At 43.6% G+C, this 24638-nt stretch overlaps 2 protein-coding genes and 1 long non-coding RNA gene across 5 annotated transcripts in view; 1 reads left to right on the top strand and 2 right to left on the bottom strand.

Moving 5' to 3' along the window:
- Positions 1-19233, bottom strand: part of LOC141091518 (cell surface glycoprotein CD200 receptor 1-like) — a 72301-nt gene extending 53068 nt beyond the window's left edge. The window contains exons 1-2 of the mRNA XM_073577152.1: positions 19081-19233; positions 12850-13146 (exon numbers count right to left, since the gene is read on the bottom strand). Of these exons, the coding sequence (XP_073433253.1) occupies positions 12850-13146; positions 19081-19150 (367 nt within the window). The 5' untranslated portion in view covers positions 19151-19233. The remainder of the gene's footprint in view (positions 1-12849; positions 13147-19080) is intronic.
- LOC141091521 (uncharacterized) overlaps positions 1-24638 on the top strand; it is a 69029-nt gene that overhangs the window by 8804 nt on the left and 35587 nt on the right. For both annotated transcript variants that reach the window (XR_012232535.1, XR_012232534.1), the window contains exons 2-3: positions 13041-13152; positions 22403-22617. This is a non-coding gene — a long non-coding RNA (uncharacterized lncRNA). The remainder of the gene's footprint in view (positions 1-13040; positions 13153-22402; positions 22618-24638) is intronic.
- Positions 22519-24638, bottom strand: part of LOC141091519 (cell surface glycoprotein CD200 receptor 1-like) — a 59684-nt gene continuing 57564 nt past the window's right edge. The window contains exons 4-5 of one of the 2 annotated variants that reach the window (XM_073577153.1): positions 24260-24360; positions 22519-22711 (exon numbers count right to left, since the gene is read on the bottom strand). In XM_073577153.1, coding sequence (XP_073433254.1) covers positions 22676-22711; positions 24260-24360 — 137 coding nt within the window. In that variant the 3' untranslated portion in view covers positions 22519-22675. The remainder of the gene's footprint in view (positions 22712-24259; positions 24361-24638) is intronic. The other variant, XM_073577154.1, reaches the window with a different exon arrangement.

Raw genomic sequence — 24638 nt, 5'->3', positions numbered from 1 at the left:
GTGGTTCTGGCCCTGCATTCATCTACTGATGGTGGTTCTGGCCCTGCATTCATCTACTGATGGTGGTTCTGGCCCTGCATTCATCTACTGATGGTGGTTCTGGCCCTGCATTCATCTACTGATGGTGGTTATGACCCTGCATTCATCTACTGATGGTGGTTCTGACCCTGCATTCATCTATACTAATGCACAAAGCATGGGCAACAAACAAGGAGAATTGGAACTACTAACACAGGAAAAGAAATATGATGTCATTGGAATCACTGAAACTTGGTGGGACAATACACATGATTGGAATACAAGACTAGAAGGATACAACTTATTTGCAAGAAACAGACTTGATAAACGAGGAGGGGGTGTCGCATTGTATGTTAGAAACGCGTATATCTGCACAGAGATTGAAGCTTCAGAGACTGGGAGTTCTGTGGAAACTGTTTGGGTAAGAATACAAGGACAGAACAATGGAAAGGACACCATTGTAGGCATTTACTACAGGCCGCCTGTGCAAGCTGAAGATATGGATGAAGTCTTTATGCATCAAATGGCCAAGTTCTCCAAAAAATATGACATAGTTGTCATGGGAGATTTCAACTATCCAGACATTTGTTGAGAATCTCTCTCAGGCAAAACTAACAGGTCAAGGAAATTCTTATCCTCTCTTGCTGACAACTTTATCTTCCAAAAGGTAAGGGAGAAAACAAGGGGAACTGCTACCTTGGATCTAATCCTTATAAACAGGGAGGAAATGGTTGAGGAGGTAAAAGTGGCTGGGACCCTAGGAGGTAGCGACCATGCTATTTTAGAATTTTGGATAACTAGAGGCGGAAGACCTGTGAAGACTCAGACGTCAAGGTTAGATTTCAGAAAGGCAGATTTTAAGGGATTCAGAAAGAGAATTGGAGGGATCCAATGGCTGGATATCCTTAAAGACAAAAATGTCCAGGAAGGATGGGAAATCTTGAAAAATGAAATTCTCAAAGCACAGTTGTTAACAATTCCGAAAAGAGGGAAGAATAGGAAGCATTTAAGGAAACCAGGATGGATGAACACAGAACTTAAGCACATGCTAAAAAGGAAGAAAGAAATGTTTATAAAATGGAAAGAGGGAGGCATATCTAAAGAAGAATATAATCTGTCTGCAGAACCTGCAGGGCACAAATCAGATTATCTAAAGCTGAAAATGAATTGAGGCTTGCAAGAGATGTCAACAGCAATAATAAAGGATTTTGGGGATATGTCAAAAGTAAAAGAAAAGTCAAAGATGCTATAGGATTTTTACAGGATGAAAATGATGAAATGGTAAGACAGGATGTTGAGAAGGCTGAACTTTTAAATTCCTATTTTGCATCTGTTTTCTCTCAGAAAGGAAATGTAACATCAACTGTTATTCACTGTCCTATTAAGGGAATAGAAGAATCCAGGATATCTATAAACAGAAAGATAGTGAGGAAACACTTAGCTAACCTAAATGAATTCAAGTCTCCAGGTCCAGATGAATTACACCCCAGAGTACTGAAGGAGATAGAAGAAATTTTTGAACCCCTCTCCATAATCTTTGAAAATTCTTGGAGAACAGGAGAAGTCCCAGAAGACTGGAGAAGAGCAAATGTTGTTCCTATCTTCAAAAAGGGGAAGAAGGTGGACCCAGGCAACTATAGGCCAGTGAGTCTGACTTCTATACCAGGAAAGATCTTTGAACAAATTATTAAACAACATGTATGTCAATACCTGGATAAGAATGAAGTGATTAAACAGCGTCAGCATGGGTTTATAACTAATAAGTCATGTCAGACTAACTTAATTTCCTTCTATGACGGTATCACTGATTGGGTGGATCAAGGAAATGCTGTAGATATAGTATATCTTGACTTTAGCAAAGCATTTGACAAAGTATCTCATACAATCCTTATTGAAAAAATGACTAAGTATGGAATGGACAAGGCAACTGTTAGGTGGATTCATAACTGGCTTAGTGATCGGACCCAAAGAGTGGTCGTAAATGGCTGCACATCCAGTTGGAAGAATGTCTCAAGTGGGGTACCACAGGGCTCTGTCCTGGGCCCTGTATTGTTCAACATCTTTATCAACGATTTAGATGAAGGAATTGAGGGTAAACTGATTAAATTTGCTGATGACACAAAGCTAGGAGGGATAGCTAATACTAGAGAAGAGAGAGAGAGGATTCAAAAAGATTTAAAGAAACTGGAGAAGTGGGCAGCAACTAACAGAATGGTTTTTAACAGGGAGAAATGCAAAGTACTACATCTGGGCAATAAAAATGAAAAAAGCATATATAGAATGGGAGGAATAGGGCTAAGTGACAGCACATGTGAAAAAGACTTGGGTATACTAATAGATCACAGACTGAATATGAGTCAACAGTGTGATGCAGCAGCAAAAAAGGCAAATGCAATTCTAGGATGTATTAACAGAAGCATACAGTCTAGATCACGTGAAGTCATTATTTCCCTCTACTCCTCTTTGGTCAGACCTCATCTGGAATATTGTGTCCAGTTTTGGGCACCACATTTTAAAAAAGACATCAACAAACTGAAGCAAGTTCAGAAAAGAGCGACCAGAATGGTGACCGGTCTGCAAACCCTGTCTTATGAGGAAAGGTTGCAGGATTTGGGAATGTTTAGTTTGCAAAAGAGAAGACTGAGAGGAGACTTAATAGCTGTCTACAAATATCTAAAGGGCTGTCACATTGTAGAAGGATCAACTTTATTCTCATTTGCACAAGGAAAGACTAGAAGCAATGGGATGAAACTGAATGGGAGGAGACACAGATTAGATATTAGAAAAAACTTTTTGACAGAGTGATCAATGAGTGGAACAGGCTGCCACGAGAAGTGGTGAGTTCTCCTTCAATGGAAGTCTTCAAACAGAGGCTGGACAGACATCTGACTGGGATGATTTAGCGAATCCTGCTTTGAGCAGGGGGTTGGACCAGATGGCCCAGGAGGTCCCTTCCAACTCTACGATTCTATGATTCTACTGATGTTGGTTATGACCCTGCATTCATCTACTGATGTTGGTTATGACCCTGCATTCATCTACTGATGGTGGCTGTGTCCCTGCATTCATCTACTGATGGTGGCTGTGTCCCTGCATTCATCTACTGATGGTGGTTATGACCCTGCATTCATCTACTGATGGTGGCTGTGTCCCTGCATTCATCTACTGATGGTGGTTATGACCCTGCATTCATCTACTGATGGTGGCTGTGTCCCTGCATTCATCTACTGATGGTGGCTGTGTCCCTGCATTCATCTACTGATGGTGGCTGTGTCCCTGCATTTATCTACTGATGGTGGCTGTGTCCCTGCATTCATCTACTGATGGTGGCTGTGTCCCTGCATTCATCTACTGATGGTGGCTGTGTCCCTGCATTCATCTACTGATGGGGGTTATGACCCTGCATTCATCTACTGATGGTGGCTGTGTCCCTGCATTCATCTACTGGTGGTGGTTATGACCCTGCATTCATCTACTGATGGGGGTTCTGGTGCTACATTTATCTACTTGTCGGTGGTTCTGGTGCTGCATGTATATACTGATGGTTCTGTCACTTCATTCTACTACTGGTTCTGATCATGTACACATGTAGCAAACCATAATGTGCTTCATGGCTTTGTTAAATCTGAAACTTATATGGTTCCATATGTGATATCTGAGATTCTGTAGGCAGGTCCAGGTGTGACCAGTATAGAGCATTGGAAAAAAAATCCTAGGTAATGATGAGAAGCATAGCATACTTTGCTTTACTACATTTCTGAAAATGTATATCCAGTTTAAAATTAATAATACATGAGCATAATATGTGATTTGTCTGATCAATAGAAACGCTCATCTGAGCTGATCCCAGTACTTTCTGGTTTTTCTTTGAACAGCTCTCAGTCAGTACAGTAGTAGGCATATAGCCTATGAAGCAGCCGGAGGTAAACATGTTAAAGGGGTTGTCCAGATTTAAGTTACAAGTCAGTCTGTGACTGCAGACTCGTGAATCCTCACATTGCTCGCAGTGCTGTCATGATTCGGCAGCGTGTGACTGCAGGTATGTGATTTGCATACATGACAACTAGCCTTGCTCGGCCCCACTTATTACAGCTGTATTGAGCAAGGCCAGAAACAGTCTAGTTGTAATATGGCCGGGAATATACACATCACATACTTGATCACATAAGTGCCCGCTCCCACCGCCAGCACCAGAGAATCCTCACAGCGCACATGATGTGAGGATTCACATATAGTGGCTTTAGACTTGTAGCTTAAGATCGGACAACTTTTTAACGATGGGCCGCTACTCATGGGCCACTGCTGTGTGCCTGCCCCCCAGGCTAAAATGTGCCAGCCAGCCCCTGGCAATTAGGTACATTACTGCGTCAGCGGCGCTCCGGCGGGTGCTGTGGCCAACGCTGACTTGGGGGCCTGCCGGCCCGTTGTGTGTAGTGTAGGGGATCCGGGTCCCCGGCGGAAAAAAATGTACACTATTTATGAATGATTTTGCTGCCTACGCTGCATTTCTGTGCCTGCTGTGCGGAGCAAAGCACATATTGGGCCCGCCTCCCTGCCTGCAGCCAGTGTATTGCTTCAGACTAGTTCAGTCCCGCCCCTTCCAAGCCCTCGCTGTCTGTTAGCTCTCTGCAGAGCTGCCTGCCGCATGGACCTCTGGGAAATGTAGTTCCTGGAGGTCGGTTTGCGCGGAGGAAGGCAGGCAGCCCTCACTGTCTCAGCTTAGTTAATGCCAGCCACTCAGCCAGCCTGATTTCTTGCCTCGCCCTCGGATTTTATTGTTTTTCTTCAGCGCCAGCCCAGTCTTTTCTGCAGTGGTGTTTGGTAACAATTGACTCTAGTATGCATTATCGGTAAGAGGGTGCGTCTTGAAGGGGGTGTGTCTTGAAGGGGACCCCATTTAAAAGTCTGCTATGGGGCCCAATCAGTTCTAGTTACGCCCCGACATACATGGCACCCCGTACCTACCAATTCTGGTATGCATCGCCCCCTCATCCCCCAATCCTGATATGCATGTTCCCCTCACCCCCCAATCCTGGTATGCATGGTCCTCTCACCCCCCTTAACCTGGTATGCATGGTCCCCCCTCATCCCTATCGTAGGATGTATAGTCCCCTGATCCCCAATCCTTGTATACATAGCACCCCTTACCTACCAATTCCGGTATGCATGGTACCCCTCATCTCCCAATCCTGGTATGCATGGCCCCGTCATCCCTATAATGGTATGCATGGCCCTCATATCCCTATTCTGGTATATATGTCCCCTCACCCCCCCCAATCCTGGTATGCATGGTCCTCTCACCCCTAATCCAGGTATGCATGGTCCTCTCACCCCCCTATCCTGGTATGCATGGTCCTCTCACCCCCCTATCCTGGTATGCATGGTCCTCTCACCCCCCCAATCCTGGTATGCATGGTCCTCTCACCCCCCTATCCTGGTATGCATGGTCCCCTCACCTCCCTTTTGTGGTATGCAAGGTCCCCTCACCCCCCTTTCCTGGTATGCATGGTCCCCTCACCCCCCTTTCCTGGTATGCATGGTCCCCTCACCCCCTATCCTGGAATGCATGGTCCCCTCACCCCCCTTTCCTGGTATGCATGGTCTCCTCACCCCCTATCCTGGTATGCATGGTCCTCTCACCCCCCTATCCTGGTATGCATGGTCTCTTCACCCCCTATCCTGGTATGCATGGTCTCCTCACCCCCTATCCTGGTGTGCATGGTCCTCTCACCCCCCTATCCTGGTATGCATGGTCTCCTCACCCCCTATCCTGGTATGCATGGTCTCCTCACCCCCTATCCTGGTATGCATTTTCCTCTCACCCCCCTATCCTGGTATGCATGCTACCCCTCACCCCCCAATCCTGGTATGCATGGTCCTCTAACCCCCCCTATCCAGGTATGCATGGTGCCACAACCAGCCCTCTACTGACTTCACGGTGAATACCCGATCGGTAATCTTTTGTGCCATGATGTGAGGAGAGAGCGGGTTGTTGGGCCGGAATTGGCGCCTGCACATTCCTCTCTTTCTGGCGCCATTTTCTTGAAGACACACTGCAGTGTGTCTTCCACAAAATGGCGCCGGAAAGCGCAGACTGCACATGCGCCGATTCCGGCCCAACAACCCTCCCTCTCCTGTCATCACCGCCAGACGCAAGACCCCGCGGCAACACTCAATCGGTAAGGCCTGTTTCATACCTCCGTCACCGGCGGTCAGTTGAAATCCGCCAAAGGTTGAAACCAGCTAATCCGTGACGGACGGATGTCAGCGGAGCACGTAGGATGAAGGATCCGTGGGAGAAGCGATGCGGCCAAATTTAAAGTGACTGCGGCGGTCGCGAATTGCATGTAGATCACGTAAGGTGGAGCGCGATCGGGAGAGGGATATCGCGGAAGGTGGAGCGCGATCGGGAGAGGGATATCGCGGAAGGTGGAGCGCGATCGGGATATCGCGGGAGCTGGAGTATCGCGATCGGGAGAGGGATATCGCGGGAGATGGAGCGCGATCGGGATATCGCAGGAGGTGGGGCGCGATCGGGATATCGCAGGAGGTGGAGCGTGATCGGGATATCTCAGGAGGTGGGGCGCGATCGGGATAATGCAGGAGGTGGAGCGCGATCGGGATATCGCGGGAGGTGGAGCGGGATTGGGAGAGGGATATCGTGGGAGGGACGGGTGAGTTGGAGCGTGATGAGAGAGAGAGATTTTATCTGCTCCCGGAGCGGCATTTATGGGTTAATGCTGAAATTAGCGGACCGTTAAAGCAAAAAAGTTGTAAGGTCCATTTCATCCGCCCGGGAGCCGCTAAAATCTTGGCGGATCCGTAAAAAAACGGGTGGGACGGACGACCGTCAGTCAAGATCCGCCAATAATGTAAGTCTATGGGGGAAAAAAACAGATCCGACCCTTTTTTGGCGGATTTTGACTGAAGGGAAAAAATGGATGTGTGAAACAGGCCTAAGGTGTTGTGTTGGAGATCACGGTATGCGTTCAGTGCTTACGCATACCGCGATCTCCTGGGGGGTGCGTCACTCTGTGTGGAGCCAGACTGCGTAGGTGCGTCGCACTTGCGCAGTCTTTATAGGCTTCGGACAGAGTGACGCTTAGCCCGTTATATTATAGATATACCCTGGCTCTGTCCACAGAGTTTCTCTGCCTCAGATTTATATTATTACTTTCCCACTGTAGAGCAGCAGGAACTACAGAACTTAATGAGAGGGATAAGATGGCTGTCAGTGCCTGAGCTCAGCGCCTCTGCTCATCCTGCAGCAGCAGGACATCCACTGTTATGTCAGTGACAGTCTGTCTGACCGCACATTGTGATCTATCACAGCTCATGTGTGAAAAATATTCAGAATTGAGAGTCCTCAGTGGTTGATACCTTTTAATGGCTAACTGAAAAGATGGTGACACATTGCAGCTTTCCAGACTACTCAGGTCTCTTCTTCAGGCATTGACTAATACAAAACCTGAAGAATCACATATTTATACACAACACAGCACAGAAAAAATGCAATAGATAAGACAAGTGACGTGAAGCAGAACTATCAATATGGGAGTACAAATTTATGACGACCTTTGACACTCTCAGTGCTGGAATGAATGTGTCGCATGGATTTATGTCTTTTTACATCAATTAAGGAATTTCCTTTTAAAACCGTGTGGGGGCATCACAACACAGAACTAGACCCCAATCAGAGGACCATAAAACATCCAGACTCCTTATCTATATAGTGGTCCAATGTTTATATTTATGTTTCTCCCTCTCCCATATTGACTGTTCTGCTTCACGTCACTTGTCTTATCTATTGCATTTTTTCTGTGCTGTATTGTGCATAAATATGTGACTTCAGATTTTGTATCAGTCTAGCCTGATGAAGAGACCTGAGTAGTCTGGAAAGCTGCAATGTGTTACCATCTTTTCAGTTAGCCATTAAAAGGTATCAACCACTGAGGACTCTCAATTCGGAATATTTTTCTATCTACTGGCTAACAATGGTACAAAGATCTACATCTTTCCTGTAGCTCATGTGTGTGCACTCACTGCACTGAGCTGCCAATCACAGTACAGCTATGTGTCATGTGGGAGGAGCCCAGTCGCAAGTCAAAGCCTTGCCAGTCACTCCCCACTCGTGCACACTGCTCTAAGTCTCCTCCTCAGCTCCTCCCAGCCAGGCAGGAAGAAGCTACACAAACAGCAGGGGAAAAAAAAAAAAATTGGCTCAGCTCCTAGTGGTGAGCCGACTCCCGTCGGTCACATGAAAGAGTCGGTTCGTTCACGAGCGACACATCACTAGTCCTGATGCCTATCAGTCAAGGCTGAAATCTATGTCACCAACTAGGAATGAAGAGGATTGCAGCCGTGAAGCAGGAGAGATAGCTACATCAGACTGATTAACTGTCTGGATTTACTTTAATGTCTAGTCAGGGGTTGGAATTTATTGTTATGTCTGGTCTGACATCATGTTTGCTCTGGGAAAACATATGGAAGCAGAGAATATTTTTGAGGCACATATAACAGAATTTGAGGAAATTTTTCACCCCACTACGACAAGGTTAAAGGGAATCTGTCACCCCTTTTTTTGACTATGAGCTGCCGGCACCGACATCAGGGGCTTATCTACAGCATTCTGTAATGCTGTAGACAAGCCCCCCCGATTTAACCTGAAAGATAAGAAACAGGAGTTAAGGCCTCGTTACATTTAGCGATGCACCAGCGATCCCGACCATGATACGACCCGGTCAGGATCGCTGGTGCATCGCTAAATGGTCGCTAGTGAGCTGCCACACAGGCAGATCTCACTAGCGATGCAGCAGCGGTCGGCGGTCGATACTTACCGTCAGACGCAGCGAGGGTGACCATCTTCCGCCTGCGTCCATGGCTCGCTCATCGGTGCCAGCAGGAAGCCGACGACAAGAAATGGACCAGGCCGATCTCGCGCGATCAGCGATAACCAGCCGGGGAGCCGGTCAGAGGTGAGTATTACATGTAGCGATATCGCTAGTGATATCGCTGCTGCGTCACAAAATCGGTGACGCTTTAGCGATATTGCTATCGATATCGCTATGTGTAAAGAGCCCTTTAGATTATACTCACCGGGAGAACGGTCCAGTCCAATGGGTGTTCCGGCACCTCCCATCTTCATATGATGGCTGCTGTCCTCTTCTTTCCTTCCTGTCGTGGCTCCTGCGCAGGCGCATACTCCTCTGCCCGGTTGTGCGCAGGCGCCGGGAGAGGTCTAGCGCCTGCACACTACAGTATTCTGCTCTGCCCTCAACAGGACAGAGCAGTGCGTCTGCGCAGGAGCCACAACAGGAAGGAAAGAAGAGGACGTCATCGCTACAAGATGGGAGGCGCCGGACCAGACCGTGACACCCATCGGACCTGGACCGAACCTAGAGCGCCCCTGGGTGAGTATAATATAACTCATTTTTCTTATCTTTCAGGTTACATCGGGGGCTTATCTACAGTATTACAGGGACTGCAAAGTGTTGCATTTTGGGCATCAAAAACATGAAAAAAATGCAGCAAAAAATGTGATGTGTGTACATACCCTTACTTATACTAATGGAAATTATGTCCTTTGGGTATAGTAAACTGTAGTCAGGAGAAAATGCTGGCATTGCGTTACATACAGTTGTTTCACAAAGGAGCTCACCAGTGAATCAATATTTTCAGAGTTGGCGGTCAGACAGAATGGTGCTTAGCTGGTGAACCTACAGATGTAAGTCTTAAAAATAGAGATGGTTATAAAGCTGCTCTTATCCTCTGCCGTTTCCATAAATTGTAAATTTCTTAGGTCATCGAATAAACAGTGAGACAGAGTGAACAAGCAACAGCTGTTTCGCCTTGTACATGCTCCTCCTGGGTCCATACAATTTATGGAGATGCCAGTGGTGAGCGTTGCTTTTTATCTAACTCTATTTGCAAGAATATATTGACTAAAGGAGTTGTCACAATTCCTTCTCTCAGAGAGTGATTGTTTTGCTGTCCTATGGAAACTGGGTCATGCTAAGTAGAGATGGGCGGACACCTGGATGTTCGGGTCCAGCGTGTTGGGCTGGACATTTCCAGTTCGGGTACCAGAAAAATACCCGGACCTGAACCCGAACCACATTCACTTAAATGGGGGGCCCAAACATTCAGTGTTAGCCATGGTGTCATGTGGATGACAACGTGGCAAACACCGCTTCTGATCGGCGGTAAAATCATCACCGCCCGTCAGAGAGTCCGGGTTATTGAAAGTATAAAGTTTACCTCTGGTCACTGATGTAATCAGGTGGGACTACTGCTCCCATCAGCTGACACCTGCTGCCGCTAATAACAGCGAGAGCAGGTGGTGGCTGATGGGAGTATTCATAACGCTGTGGGACAGAACGACAGACAGGTGATAGTGTTGTTTTTTTCAGGAGACGAGGACTTCAGTGGAAGAGGTGTTAGGTGAGTATGACTGGGTTTGTTATTTTAAATAAAAAGTAAAAGTGTGTTTGGTTTTATTTCAAATAAAAGACTTTATTCTGGCTGTGTGTTTATTTACCATTTAACTATAGGATTAGTAATGGATAGGTGTATTATAGATGCCTCTCCATTACTAAGCCATGGGCTTGATGTCATCTGACAATACAAAGGTGACATCAACCCCACAAATATTATCCCCACTTGCCACGGCTGCAGGGCAAGTGGGAAGAGTCGGGAAAAGCGCCAGAATTGGCACATCTAATAGATGGGCCTTTTCTGGGCAGCTGCCTGCACTGGTGGTCAAAAATCAAATGGACAGCAGGTAATTTTTTTTTTTATTTTAGTGCGCAGGTACCGGTAGGTGAATACTCCCATCATCGAACACCCACTCTCGCTGCTATCAGCGAAACCAGGTGTAGGATGATGAAAGTAGTGCTCTCATCAGACTCTCAGCCAGCACCTTTTACTGCTGGCCCCAGCTGATGGCTCACACCTCGTCATTTGTGTGACAGCATAGGAACTGCAGCGTTCTGACCAGTAGTAATGAACTTACCACCAATCAGAGCCTGTGTTTCTTGTGCTGTAACACAGGTGACAGACTGGGAAACGCCCGATATTCGAGCCTCCCATTCATTTGAATGGGATCGAGGTTCAGATTCAACATCATTTAACCACGGATGTTTGAATCAGCGGAAGGGTGAGACTCTGTAATTTTGCACCATCTTGGATACTTTGCTGGGGCTGTTCTATGTGTTATTTGCCTGTTTTATGGTTCAATAAAGTATTGCCACACTGTTTTACCCTCACTCTACGTTGCTGAGTAGTAGTGATGAGCGAGTATACTCATTGCTTGGGTTTTCCCGAGCATGCTCAGGTGCCCTCCGGGTGTTTTGGCGTGCTCGGAGATTTAGTTTGCGTCGATGCAGCTGCATGATTTGGGGCTGATGGACAGCCTGAATACATGTGAGCAATGCCTGTTTGTTAGAGAATCCCCACATGTATTCAGGCTGTCCAGCAGCCACAAATCTTGCAGCTGCGTCGACAGAAATTAAATGTCCGAGCATGCCTAAATACTCGAAGGACACCCAAGCATGCTCTGGAAAACCCGAGCAACGAGTATACTCGCTCATCAGTACTGCTCAGCAACATAGGGTGAGGGTAAAACAGTGTGGCAATACTATATTGAACCATAAAACAGGCAGATAACACATAGAACAGTCCCAGCAAAATATCCAAGATGGTGCAAAATTACCCATCTGCTCATTCAAACATCCGTGGTTCAATGACCCTGCATCATTGTCTTGCAAAGACAGCAGACAATAAGCTGTAGGGGCCGATATAAGAGGCAAACATCAGCCATTCGAATATATAAAAAATCAATGTTTAAGACTCATATGACAACAGTGTATGGTTCTTGATCTTGACCAACTGAAGAATTAACGCAAGAATTCAAAAGTCAACATGTAGATAACAGTCTATGCCTCCTGGATTACTGAATTTACATCTGGATAATTAAGATTGCATGCTGTGTTGTCACAGAGGTTTGTTGTGGGGGAGGGTTTTGTTCAATGAAACAAACTTTTTTCTGTGTGTCTTTCTTACTTTTGATTATGAGGTTAGTAATGGAGGTGTCTGATAGACACCTCTCTATTACTAACCCCTGGACTTGGTGTCAGCGGACAAAAAACAGCTGACATCAACCCCAAAACTATTACCCCACTTGCCAACGCACCAGATCAAGTGGGAAGAACCGGACAATGTGCCAGAATTGCCGTATCTTACGGATGCGCCTTTTTTGGGGCATATGTGGGACGCAATTTTAGGCTAGGGAGGGTCAACATCCATGGCCCCTTCCCAGCCTGAGAATACCAGCTCTCGGTGTCCCCCGACTTTTTTTAAATTATTTATTTAAATAATTAAAAAAACGGCATGGGGACACCTCTAATTTTGGTAGCCAGCCGAGATAAAGCTGACAGTTGCGGGCTGCAGCCCACAGTTGTCAGCTTTACCTCTGCTTGTTATCAAAAATATCCCACATCTTTTTTTATTATTTATTTTATTACATACTGCGCCAGCTAATCACAGCCATGCTAATACTTGACAAGCTTTGTTTGTGCTGCCAAAACTGAACAGTAGCACTTGTCCTGAAGAAGACACTAGGTATCCAGTACAGACCCCGAACTTCACCGTTTGGGTTCGCCCATCATTACTAAAGAATACACACATTATTTTCATGACAGTGAGAAGTATTCATGGACAAGAATTGTTATAGAATATTATTTACACATCGGGTCAGATGTATTCTCTGAGGTGTACAGGAATGATCCTATAAAAGGAAAAATAGTATAAGAAATCACACCAGGTCTAACTCACCTAACACTTGCAGTAAAAGGTATTGGGTAATTTTGGCAAAATCATTTACCACTTGGCAAGCGTACGTCCCTTCATCAGATATCTCAGTGTTATTGATCGTCAGTGATAAATGGTCACTTCTCATCCTTGGGCTGCAGGAGCTGTATGACGTCTTATTACCTTCCTCCTCTATTTTATATGATATTACACAGGAAGAATTACATAGATGAAGCCTCCATGTAACTGATCGTAATGTGTCTCCGGGATCAACCTCACACTGCAGAACAGCAGGATCGCCTCTTCTCACCGTCACCACATCTACAAGTAAGAAAGTCATGTTAGGAAGTTAAGAAACCCATCGCTTCTTTTCCAGATCCGGTTATTTGTCACCTTCCCATAAAGTGATTTTTAAGCATAAAAATAATTATTTAAAATTAGTATTTAAAAAAAAAAAGTTGCCCAAATGGCATTCATTTTTTTTACTCTTTTGCTCCTTTCTTTTTTGCATTCTGATGATATCGAATACGCTTCTTGCTGTGTCAATTTTAAAAGACATTTGCCTAAATTCCATAATTCCCGATGCTGGATCTTAAGCCAGTATTTTCTCCTCTCATCCCACTGTAATCCTCCCACTCCACTCCTCAGTTATTCAATGACACCGGCACAAGATAGCGCCGCTTTATAGCAAAGGCATCACAGGGAGTCTCCAAAAGAAAAAATTTTGGCGGACACGAAAAACAGCTTGAATGGAAATTGGGATTAGAGATGGAAAACCTCTTTATAGGTTAGCCCTATATTATGTATGAAGCTTCTAATGAGTGTGTATAAATGTCATTATAAAGGGGAAAGGAGGAGGTGAGCTGTGATATCATTGTGAATAGTGGATCCTGTGTTATCTACTGTATATAGATGTGTTGTCAGTCTTTGTACAGGAGGAGGTGAGCTGTGACATCACCTATTGTGAATGGTGGATCCTGTGTTATCTACTGTATATAGAGGTGTTATCAGTCTTTGTACAGGAGGAGGTGAGCTGTGATATCATTGTGAATAGTTGATCTTGTGTTATCTACTGTATATAGAGGTGTTATCAGTCATTGTACAGGAGGAGGTGAGCTGTGACATCACCTATTGTGAATGGTGGATCCTGTGTTATCTACTGTATATAGAGGTGTTATCAGTCTTTGTACAGGAGGAGGTGAGCTGTGATATCATTGTGAATGGTGGATCCTGTGTTATCTACTGTATATAGAGGTGTTATCAGTCTTTGTACAGGAGGAGGTGAGCTGTGACATCACCTATTGTGAATGGTGGATCCTGTGTTATCTACTGTATATAGAGGTGTTATCAGTCTTTGTACAGGAGGAGGTGAGCTGTGATATCATTGTGAATGGTGGATCCTGTGTTATCTACTGTATATAGAGGTGTTATCAGTCTTTGTACAGGAGGAGGTGAGCTGTGATATCATTGTGAATAGTTGATCTTGTGTTATCTACTGTATATAGAGGTGTTATCAGTCATTGTACAGGAGGAGGTGAGCTGTGACATCACCTATTGTGAATGGTGGGTCCTGTGTTATCTACTGTATATAGAGGTGCTATCAGTCATTGTACAGGAGGAGGAGGTGAGCTGTGATATCATTGTGAATAGTTGATCCTGTGTTATCTACTGTATATAGAGGTGTTATCAGTCATTGTACAGGAGGAGGAGGTGAGCTGTGACATCACCTATTGTGAATTGTGTTATCTACTGTATATACAGCTCTGGCAAAAATTAAGAGACCACTGCAAAATGTTCAGCTTTTCTGATTTTTCTCTTTATATTTTTGAGTAAAATGTAAATTGCTCTTTTATTCTATAAACTACTGACAACATGTCTCCGAATTTCAAAGCACTAAATTTTGTATTTATTTTCAGAAAATGAGAAATGGTCAAAAGAACAAAAAAAAGCAGTGCTTGCAGACCTCAAATAATGCTAAGAAAACAAGTTCATAATCATTTAGAAACAACAATGCTAATGTTTTACCTCAGGAAGAGTTCAGATATCAGTAATCTGTGGAACACCCATGATTGTTAATCCCAGCTTTCGTGCGTCTTGGCTGCTTTCCACCAGTCTGTCACACTGCTTTTGGGTGACCTTATGCCTCTCCTGGTACACACATGTCAGCAGTTCTTCTTTGTTTGATGGCTTGTGACTATCCATCTTCCTCCTGATTACATTCCAGAGGTTCTCAATTGGGTTCAGGTCTGGAGATCGGGCGGCCATGACAGGGATCTGATGTGGTGCTCCTTCATCCACACATTGATTGACCTAGCTGTGTGGCACGGCGCATTGTCCTGCTGGAAAAATCAGTCCTCTGAGTTGGGGAACATTGCCTGAGCAGAAGGAATCAGCTGTTTTTCCAGGATAACCTTGTATGTGGCTTGATTCATACGTCCTTCATGAAGAATAACCTGCTCAATTCCAGCCTTGCTGAAGAATTCCCAGATCATCACCGATCCTCCACCAAATTTCACAGTGGGTGCAGGACACTGTGGCTTGTAAGCCTCTCCAGGTCTCCGTCTAACCATTAGATGACCAGGTGTTGGGCAGAGCTGAAAATTAGACTCATCAGAGAAGATTCCCTTACTCCAGTCCTCTATGGTCCAGTCCATAAGGTCTTTGGCAAACTTCAGCCTGGCTCTCCTTTGCTTCTCATTGATGAAAGGCTTTTTTTCTAGCTTTACATGACTTGAGCCCTGCCTCTAGGAGCCTGTTACGGACTGTTCTTGCCGTGCACTTCACCCCAGCTGCCATTTTGCATTCCTTTTGTAGGTCACTTGATGTCATCCTGCAGTTGCTGAGTGACATTTGAATAATATGATGGTCATCCCAGACAGTGGAGAGTTGTTTTCGCCCTCTGCCGGTCTGTAGCTTTGTTGTCCCCAATGTCTGCTGCTTGACCTTGTTGTAATGGATTGCCATCTTAGAGATTTTAATGATGGAAACAACATGACGCTCACTGTATACCTCTGCTAGTAAAGCCAGAATTGAGCCCGTCTTTTCCTCACTCAAGACTTTTCTTTTCAACTCAATTGGCATGGTTATAAGTTATTTTCTCATTCCTATTACTTTTGGGATATTACCAGCACTTGTTTTGCCATCCAGCTTGTCCTATTGCCGAGAGGATTGTGAACACCACAGCAGGGTTTATTATACTTTCCTTCGTTAAATAAGATTTGGTTCAGGTGATCACCTAATCAGAAGCACATTAATTAGAATGAGGTGTACTCTGGTTGGAATTCAACTGACACTGGAATGGAATGGCTGTCAGACATGTAGAAAAGCTGATTTTTATAAAACTGTGCAGTGGTCTCTTAAGTTTTGCTAGAGCTGTAGATGTGTTCTAAGTCATTGTACAGGAGGAGCAGAAGGTGAGCTGTGATATCACATCTCTCTCACCACTACCGGTAATATCACCTCAACCAACACCGGAACTGCTGCAACCCACCAACCTACTGTCGCCTTCCCCACCATCCTGTAGCATGTAAGCCCGAAAGGGCAGGGTCCTCTCTCCACTCTGTATCAGTCTCTGATTGTTAGTTTGTTTACTGTAAGTGATATCTGTAATTTGTATGTAACCCCTTCTCATGTACAGCACCATGGAATCAATGGTGCTATATAAATAATAATAATAATAATAATAATAATAATAATATTACCTATTGTGAATGTTGGATCCTGTGTAATCTACTGTATATAGAGGTGTTATCAGTCATTGTACAGGAGGGGAGGAGGTGAGCTGTTACATCATCTATTGTGAATGGTGGATCCTGTGTTATCTACTGTATATAGAGGTGTTATCAGTCATTGTGCAGAAGGAGGAGGAGGTGAGCTGTGATATCACCTATTGTGAATGGTGGATTCTGAGTTATCAGCTAGGCATAGAGGTATTATCAGTCATTGTATTCCAGCGTGTTGTGATAATGAGACTGTTATAAACAGGAAGCAAATGTAAAAATAACTCCCACAGGTCGATCTTTCTTTATTCGTCACTCAGCCTCGCAGGAGGAAGTTGAAGCCAGTGACTATAGAAAGGCAGAACTCTGCAGAGAAGTGAGGACAGTGGCGATCTGCACATGCCACAAATTTCATGTACGCAGCCTGACATCGCACATGGAGAAAGGAGAATAATTTACATACAGAGGTGTCGCTAAGCATTAAAATAAGCTGTGGAGGCGATGTGGGGAATATCTCTGTCCCCTTTACAAATCTTAAAGGGATTATTCAGTTTAAAACGACAACACTGCAGTCACTCTATGCGACCGAACTAGGGTTCTCCGATGTCAGCTCCGAGAATGGCGGTCAAGTGGGCAATATGCATACTCCTGGCCACAATCCGACTAGACTGTTTCCGGCCTCGTTGAATACTCTTACATTAAGCATGCCAGAAACAGTCTAGTCGGATTGGGAGTATGCATATCACATCACTGTGGTCACATGTCTGCCATTTACCGCACTGATACCAGAGAATCCTGACAGTGTGCAGAGCACACGATGTGAGGATTCACAAGTCTGCAGTCACATAGAGTGACTAAAAATTTGCCATTTAAGACTGGACAGCCCCTTTATCACCTAATTAATACAGCATATTAAAAAGTGGATTTCTGTGCAATAAGTCTTTTGATTGTAGATATCAAGGTATCATCTTACTCAACTTCCTATCATGTACATGCCCATATGGATGGCTAAGGAGGGATTGAGCCTACAGACAGATTCCCTATAAGTGTAAGATAGTCTTTATTACAGAGTTATTAAATATTATTTTCTGTAACTAGCTAGCCCTATAGAATTTCTGATATGACACCAGAAGTGTCTTCTTCATAATAGAGGCATTGCGTATATTACTATTTTATTCCTTTGGGCATTTGCTTGGAGTGGGTAGCTTTATACAAGCAGATATATATTTTGTCTTTTTATTTTTACACTGCTTGGACAGTAAAGAATCCATGGTCTCACTGCTCAGACAGTAAAGAATGTCCTGCACTTACCTTGCTTACATCGCCTCTCCCCCGTTTATACTAATTATTAGAGGGATTAGAGGGAAAAAGTAGCATTTTTTTGTCTATCCTTGATTGAGCTACATTGTTCTAATATTAAACTCTCTCGCTCATATATCCCTGCTAAGATTGTATGCAGGGGTGGAGGGATTTACAGTTAATATTTTATAAGCATCTAGTTATTTTTCTTGCATCTGTTTCCTAACTAGTATCCATTTCTTAGGGATTTTTGGGGGTTATTTATGGCTCAGCTGTCATGTAGTTGGGGAGGGGAAGATATTATGAAGTTTCTGAAGTGCCCGCCCCCCGGGGTACTATTAGACTCATTGATTAGTAGGGATACTATAGGCTAGATCTAACTTTCTTATACCTTTATTGCCCTTTATTTTTTTCCTTTAGTTATTTATTTTGCACTGGTAATGGTTCATTGAGGGATACTTAATAAAATATGCGTTTTATCATCATAGAAAAGAAGATCCTGCTATAAGTCTGTGTCCGACTCCCAATTCATTAAAGAGGTTGTCCGGTCAAATCCGATAAGTCTGCAGTCAATCTGTGTGACTGCAGATTTAGGAAGCCCCCCGAGTGCACACACTGTGCACTGCGGGGATTCACCAGTTTCACACCTAGGAAGGGAGGGTATGTATGAGTTAGACATAACCCCTACCAGCGGGCGTGGACTCGCTTCCATACACTGGTATGGAGCGAGGCTGCGCACCCTAGTCGGACACGACCACTGGCCATCCGCGTCACTAGATGGGGCATGGCCTTGGCTCAATACAAGTGTACGGAGTGAGGCCGCGCCTACTTGCCAGAGATATGTGTAACTCATACATACCATCCGGTCCCGGGTCTGAAACCGGAGACTCCCCGCAGCGAAACAGTGCATGCATTGGGGGGATTCATAAGTCTGCAGTCACGCAGTGTGACTGCAGACTTATTGGTTTTAACCAGACAGCCCCTTTAAGACCAAAGTTCTGTATACCAGCCTTGAAGAAGAGTGCGCTGGAGTAAGAAGTGCAATTTAATTCAGGTTTTTCACCTGAAAACTCCAAAAAAAACCAGTTTGATGAACATGGGCATAAAAGGTCTTATTTACTAGAAGAATAAAATTAGGACTTTATCAATAATAAAGAGAAAAACTAACAACAATAAATGGTCCCGAGTGTGAGACACAAGTTATATCACCTCCCATCCGCACACAGAGGACACTTACCGGAGGAATCAGCTCCCGGATACAAGAGAACCAGAACCATCAGAGGACGGACCGATCGCAGAGGCTCCATCTCTGAAACCTGCGGCGGGAAGAAAGAGAAAAGCAGCAAATAACTGAACTTCCTGCTGAGCAACCTTAATATAAAGCGTGGGAACCCACAAATATCAGGTTATCAGGTGTCCAGATCTCAGTTACTCAGTTACATTTACAGGATGATGATAAAAGTATTTCGGAAACTTTTTGACATTTTCATGTGGTAACTTTAGTAAGTGGGCCATGCACCTGATATAGGGCCCGGCAGGACAGGATAGCCTTAATGGTCGGTGTTGTGGGTATCAGCTGCCGGATAGTGACAGTAATATCCCTAGGGGGTGTATTCCTAAAGCAAATCTCCACTTCATTATCAGAGCACATAAATAGATGATAGGATGTAAAACTGTCGATAAAAGGACTCGTGTGTACGGGTGGACAGAAAACTCAACTTTATTGACCAGTGTCAGGCAGCTGCTGTAAAGGCTAATGAAATAATGGGACGCATTAAAAGAGGCAAAGAGGCTCAAAACATAGTTAGTCAGGACATACCTAAAACTGCATATAGCTGAAAAAGAGCAGGTGCAGACCCAAAACGGGTTGTAAAACATGCTTTTCAGTTTTGAAGAAGAAAACAGTGTAGGTGTGATCTAATCTCTATATACAAAGAACAGTACATACCTGGAGTTATATTTCTAAACATCTGTTTACACCTAGGCCTGCAAGGGGGCATCCTCTATGCCTAAAGAACAGATGGGTTAACCTTCATCATAAACAAGGATTCTTACCATGTGAGTAATACGACTATCAATTCTTCCCTTTTTGAGCAGTGAAACCATGGATACTTTACTGTATGGACAATCAGACTATGGATTCTTTACTGTGTGAGCAGTGAGATTATGGATTCTTTACTGTCTGAGCAGTGAGATTAAGGATTCTTTAGTGTGCAAGCAGTAAGACTATCAATTTTTTCACTTTGTGAGCAGTGAAACCATGGATTCTTTACTCTGTGAGCAGTGAGGTTATGGATTCTTTACTGTGCAGATTCTTTATTGTACGAATAGTGATACTATATGTTCATTACTGTACAAGCAGTGAGACAATAGATTATTTGCTGAATTTAGCAGTGAAGCCACAATTTCTCTACTGTTGTACTGTTTTATTGGATTCTTACTGAATGAGACCGTGGATTCTTTACTGTATGAGCAGTGAGACTGTGGATTTTTACTGATGGAGCAGTGACTCAGTGGATTCTTTATTGTTATGCTATGGCTTCATTACTGTACAAGCAATAAAACAAATAGTTATATACTTTACGAGGAGAAATATTATGAATTATTTACAGTACAAGAAATTAAACAGTAGATTCTTTACTGTACATGCAGGGTGATTGGATTCCTTACCGTATGCACCTTAAGATTTCTTACTGTACGAGCAGTGAGATTGTAGATTCATTACTGTACGAGAAGTGATAATGTAGATTATTTAATTGTACAATTACTGGAACTATGGATTCGTTACTGTACAAGCAGTCAGACAATGGCTTCTTTTCGAGCAGTGAGGCTATGGATTATATACTGTACAAGCAATAATACAATAGATGCTTTACTGTACACTCAATGTGACTGGATTCCTTACTGTATGAGCCTTGAAACTATAGATCCTTTAATGTTCAAGCAGTGAGACTGTAAGTTCTCTGACAAAAATAGATGGATTTGTGGGAGGAAGAACTGGAACAATAGAGGCAACGGTGTCTCTAGGCTGGAACCATTGGGACTGCCACAAGAGAACCTGACTGGGACAGACCTGTGACCCCTGCTGCCAAGGGCGGGTCTGCTATAAAAAGGGCTGGGCCCGGGGCTTTTGGCAGGAAGACAGGAGATGCGGCAGGTGTAGGATTGCTCCCTCCCTGCGAGTAATCCAACAGACGGCAGACTACGCTTGAGCGTGTACTTCCCAGCATCCAGCAACAGCGCCAGTGACTGCTTACCTCTGCCAGACGCCGACCCTACGCGACCTCAGGCAGGAAATGCTGACTGTCCTGTGCAACGCTTGACCGCTGACAGCATAGGGTGCACAGCCCCCGTCAGAGACTTCAACTCTACAGCCGCGGCTGCAGCCTTGAGACCTGATCCCTCCTCCTCATTCGCTGAAACAACAGCCACTGGTACCCAGACATGCAGCGGCCCACCAAAAGCTCCCAGACTCTTCACCGCCGCTAAGAGACAGTGCCTCCGGTACATCCAGGGCCGCTTCCTCAACGTGAAGCGCCGTCTGCGGCACCATCGTGGGATCTCCTAACCACCTATCTCCGGACGACAGAGTCTAAGTTGAACCCTATGTTTTTTCCTTTCCCGCCGTTAGCAACTATGTTTTTTTTTACAGTTGTTGACAGCTGAAGTCAGGCTGTCACCGCATCATACTGTACTTTCACTTATCTACCACGCAGTACATCTGTGCATCTTGTATATATCAACTCCCTGCGTGGACAACGCGTTGTCATCTTTTTCTCTTGATATATAAAAACACCCGTTAACACTTGCTCTGTAATCACAAAATGCAGGTTTTAAATAAAGGTCTTTATCTTTATTATTAAGGGAAAAAGAAATCCAAACCTACAGGGCCCTGTGTGAAAAAGTGATTGCCCCCCACCCCTCTTAAAACTGTGGTTTATGACATCTTTGGGGAGCAGAGTATAAATTTCCTAGCACTGATTACTGCCACACCTGTTCCCAATCAAGAAATCACTTAAATAAGACCTGCCTGACAAAGTGAAGAAGACCAAAAGGTCCTAAAAAGTTAGACATCATGCCGCCATCCAAAGAAATTCTAGAACAAATGAGAAACAAAGTAATTGAGATCTATCAGTTTGGAAAAGGTTTTAAAGCCATTTCTAAAGCTTTGGGACTCCAGCAAACAACAGTGAGAACCATTATCCACAAATGGCGAAAACGTGGACAGGGCACTGTAGGTTTGGATTTCTTTTTCCCTTAATAATAATGACCTTCATTTATAAACTGCATTCTGTGATTACTTGTGTTATCTTTGCCTAATATTTACAATTGTTTGGTGATCTGAAACATTTAAGTGTGACAAACATGCAAAAGAATAGGAAATAAGGAAGGGGCAAATACTTTTTCACACAACTGTATATTTGTGAATTATTTTATTACAGGAATTGATGAGACGCAGTAGAGGTCTTCTTGCCTATTGGGGGTGTTTGTTTTATTATGGTTCTTTGAGTTGAACTCTCAAGTTTACATCAGCCTTTAATTTTTTTTAATTTTTCTAGGAAATGAATATCTAGAACCATTCAGAAATACTTAAGCAAGAATTTAAAGAAGGACTGAAAGCGGAAAATCGGCAGCTACCCGACCAGAAATCTGCAATGAAATGATCAAACATGCAAAGGAGTATAAGAAAAACTTTACTAAAGGAAAATACAAATTTTTACAACAACAAAAGGAAAAAAAAAAAGACAATTACATCGAAGAAGATGAAGAAAAGGTAAAATCCATTTCTGATAATCCAATCAATAGAAACATCATCATTTCCTTTTTTTTTGTTATGGGTCTTCATTCTTTTGCTCTCCGGGAATATTCTGTCAGTTACAAAACATAAACATATTAATCATTCAGTGCAATAATGACCGAGTTTTTATAGAATCAGGAGCACAATAAAGAAATGTCGATTTTTCTAGTACAATAGATATTGATTGATCTAACGTTCTATATGTTGTTGAATAGAACATAGAGCAGTAGCCGGTTTGATACATAACTACAACATGTCGGATCTGTGATCACAAGATTAATACACTGACTGATCCGCTTGTCATTACATATGGTGGCAGGGACGTCATATTGGGGGATGGTGAGACTGCAGTCACATCCAGGACTTGGAGTCTGACGTAGGACCGACCTCACTGCCTCATCTAATGAAACCAGTATCATAGGTGGTCCATAGTCTTATTATTACAGGGTCTTTATTTCTGTCTGAAGGTGTTTACTATAGTACAAGTAAAGAAAATGAATAAATGCAAAAATAGCTCCCTCCAGAGGCAGAAGAGAGCACTGCATCCAATCTATGGAGCAATCATTAGAGATGATCAAATCTTTTGAAATCCAAATATGCCACTTTCACCAAATTTTGCTAAGAAATTTGATCGGTTGCAAATTGAATGTACTCCGAAGCCTCCAATTGCCCCAAAATTATGTGTATGACAGTCTGGCTCTCCTATCTCTCTTCTCATCTAGAAAACTGTATTATACTCTTTTTCTCATCCACTTACGGTCACACACTATCTGTACAGTTTCTTCAGTATTTTATAGCTTTCTATCCATCTTTCTAATCTATGATCTTAGATATCCTCTCACTATTCAGATCCAATATGACCGCTGTATTCCCATCCTCGGCTTTTATACAGGCTACGATATACCTTTTGGATTAGAAAGAAAGGGAGCAGAAAACAGTGTAATAGGGTCTCAAATAATAAAATATCTAAAAAAGTTATGCTAACCAGATCTGGCTATATTCACACAACATTGTGATGGCATGGAAATCCAGCTGCTGCAAGTCGAACAAGTCCTCAGACCAATGAAATCACAGAAAAGGAAAATTGTAGATGATCCGAACTGCTGGTAATCGAATTGGTGCATCCAGGTCCACACAAGTGGGTTTTCATTGTTTTATTTGGTGAATGCTTCTCGAAGTACTACACTCTTCTTCATCAGGACAAAACATGATTATTTGAAACTCGATGACCAAATAAAAAATAGTAAACCCACTTGTGTGGACCTGGATTTACCATTTCGATTACAGCACGGATCATCCACAATTTTCCTTTTCTGACTTTGCTGTACCAGGTGTTGGGATAGCTGCTAAAGCATTATGGTTATTTAATCTTTTGCAGTTATTAAAATGGTGGTTGTCATCTTAGGCGAATCGCGTGGAGGGGAATCACATTATCCTTCCAATTCAGTGAATTATTAAAAATTCTACTTAAATTTGATTCAAATCAAATTAATTCTCATATTCCTGATGACTTTCATTGACTTGTGATAAAAAGATTAATACATTCCTTCTATACTGTAATCCTATGTAATGGAGACCTACAGGATGTTTCATCATCATATTAGTGTAATATAAGTACCTGGTACTTGATCTTTAGGTATAGAAGGAATGCTATGAAGAGTACAGTGAAGATTACGGTGGCGATCAATCTCAGAATGTTATCAAATAGAAGTTTATATCCTAGAAATCAAGATAAAAGGTTATATAATCAGCCGGTGGCCGGTATCTGAAATGGCGCATGAGAAGCTATTGAGTGGAAAACCGGAATGGGAGTCTAGAGGCCCGCTACGGTATGAGAAGAGTCGGATTGATTTGTGAGAAGTGTTAGTTGGCTTAAAAAAAATTAGTGAATACTCAGGCATGCCCGGCAGGGACACTGGGATTAGCTGATGGAACAATATTCTCCCGATACTTCGCATGCAGGCGTGGTAAGCTCCTTCCCCCCCTACTCCGCCATT

The sequence above is a fragment of the Dendrobates tinctorius genome, unplaced genomic scaffold (genome assembly GCF_039654945.1).
Source record: "Dendrobates tinctorius isolate UK_male_01 unplaced genomic scaffold, ASM3965494v1 ptg000054l, whole genome shotgun sequence".
Classification (NCBI taxonomy): domain Eukaryota; kingdom Metazoa; phylum Chordata; class Amphibia; order Anura; family Dendrobatidae; genus Dendrobates; species Dendrobates tinctorius.
The sequence above is the reverse complement of the archived record's forward strand: the minus strand, read 5'-3'. Positions and strand labels throughout refer to the sequence as shown.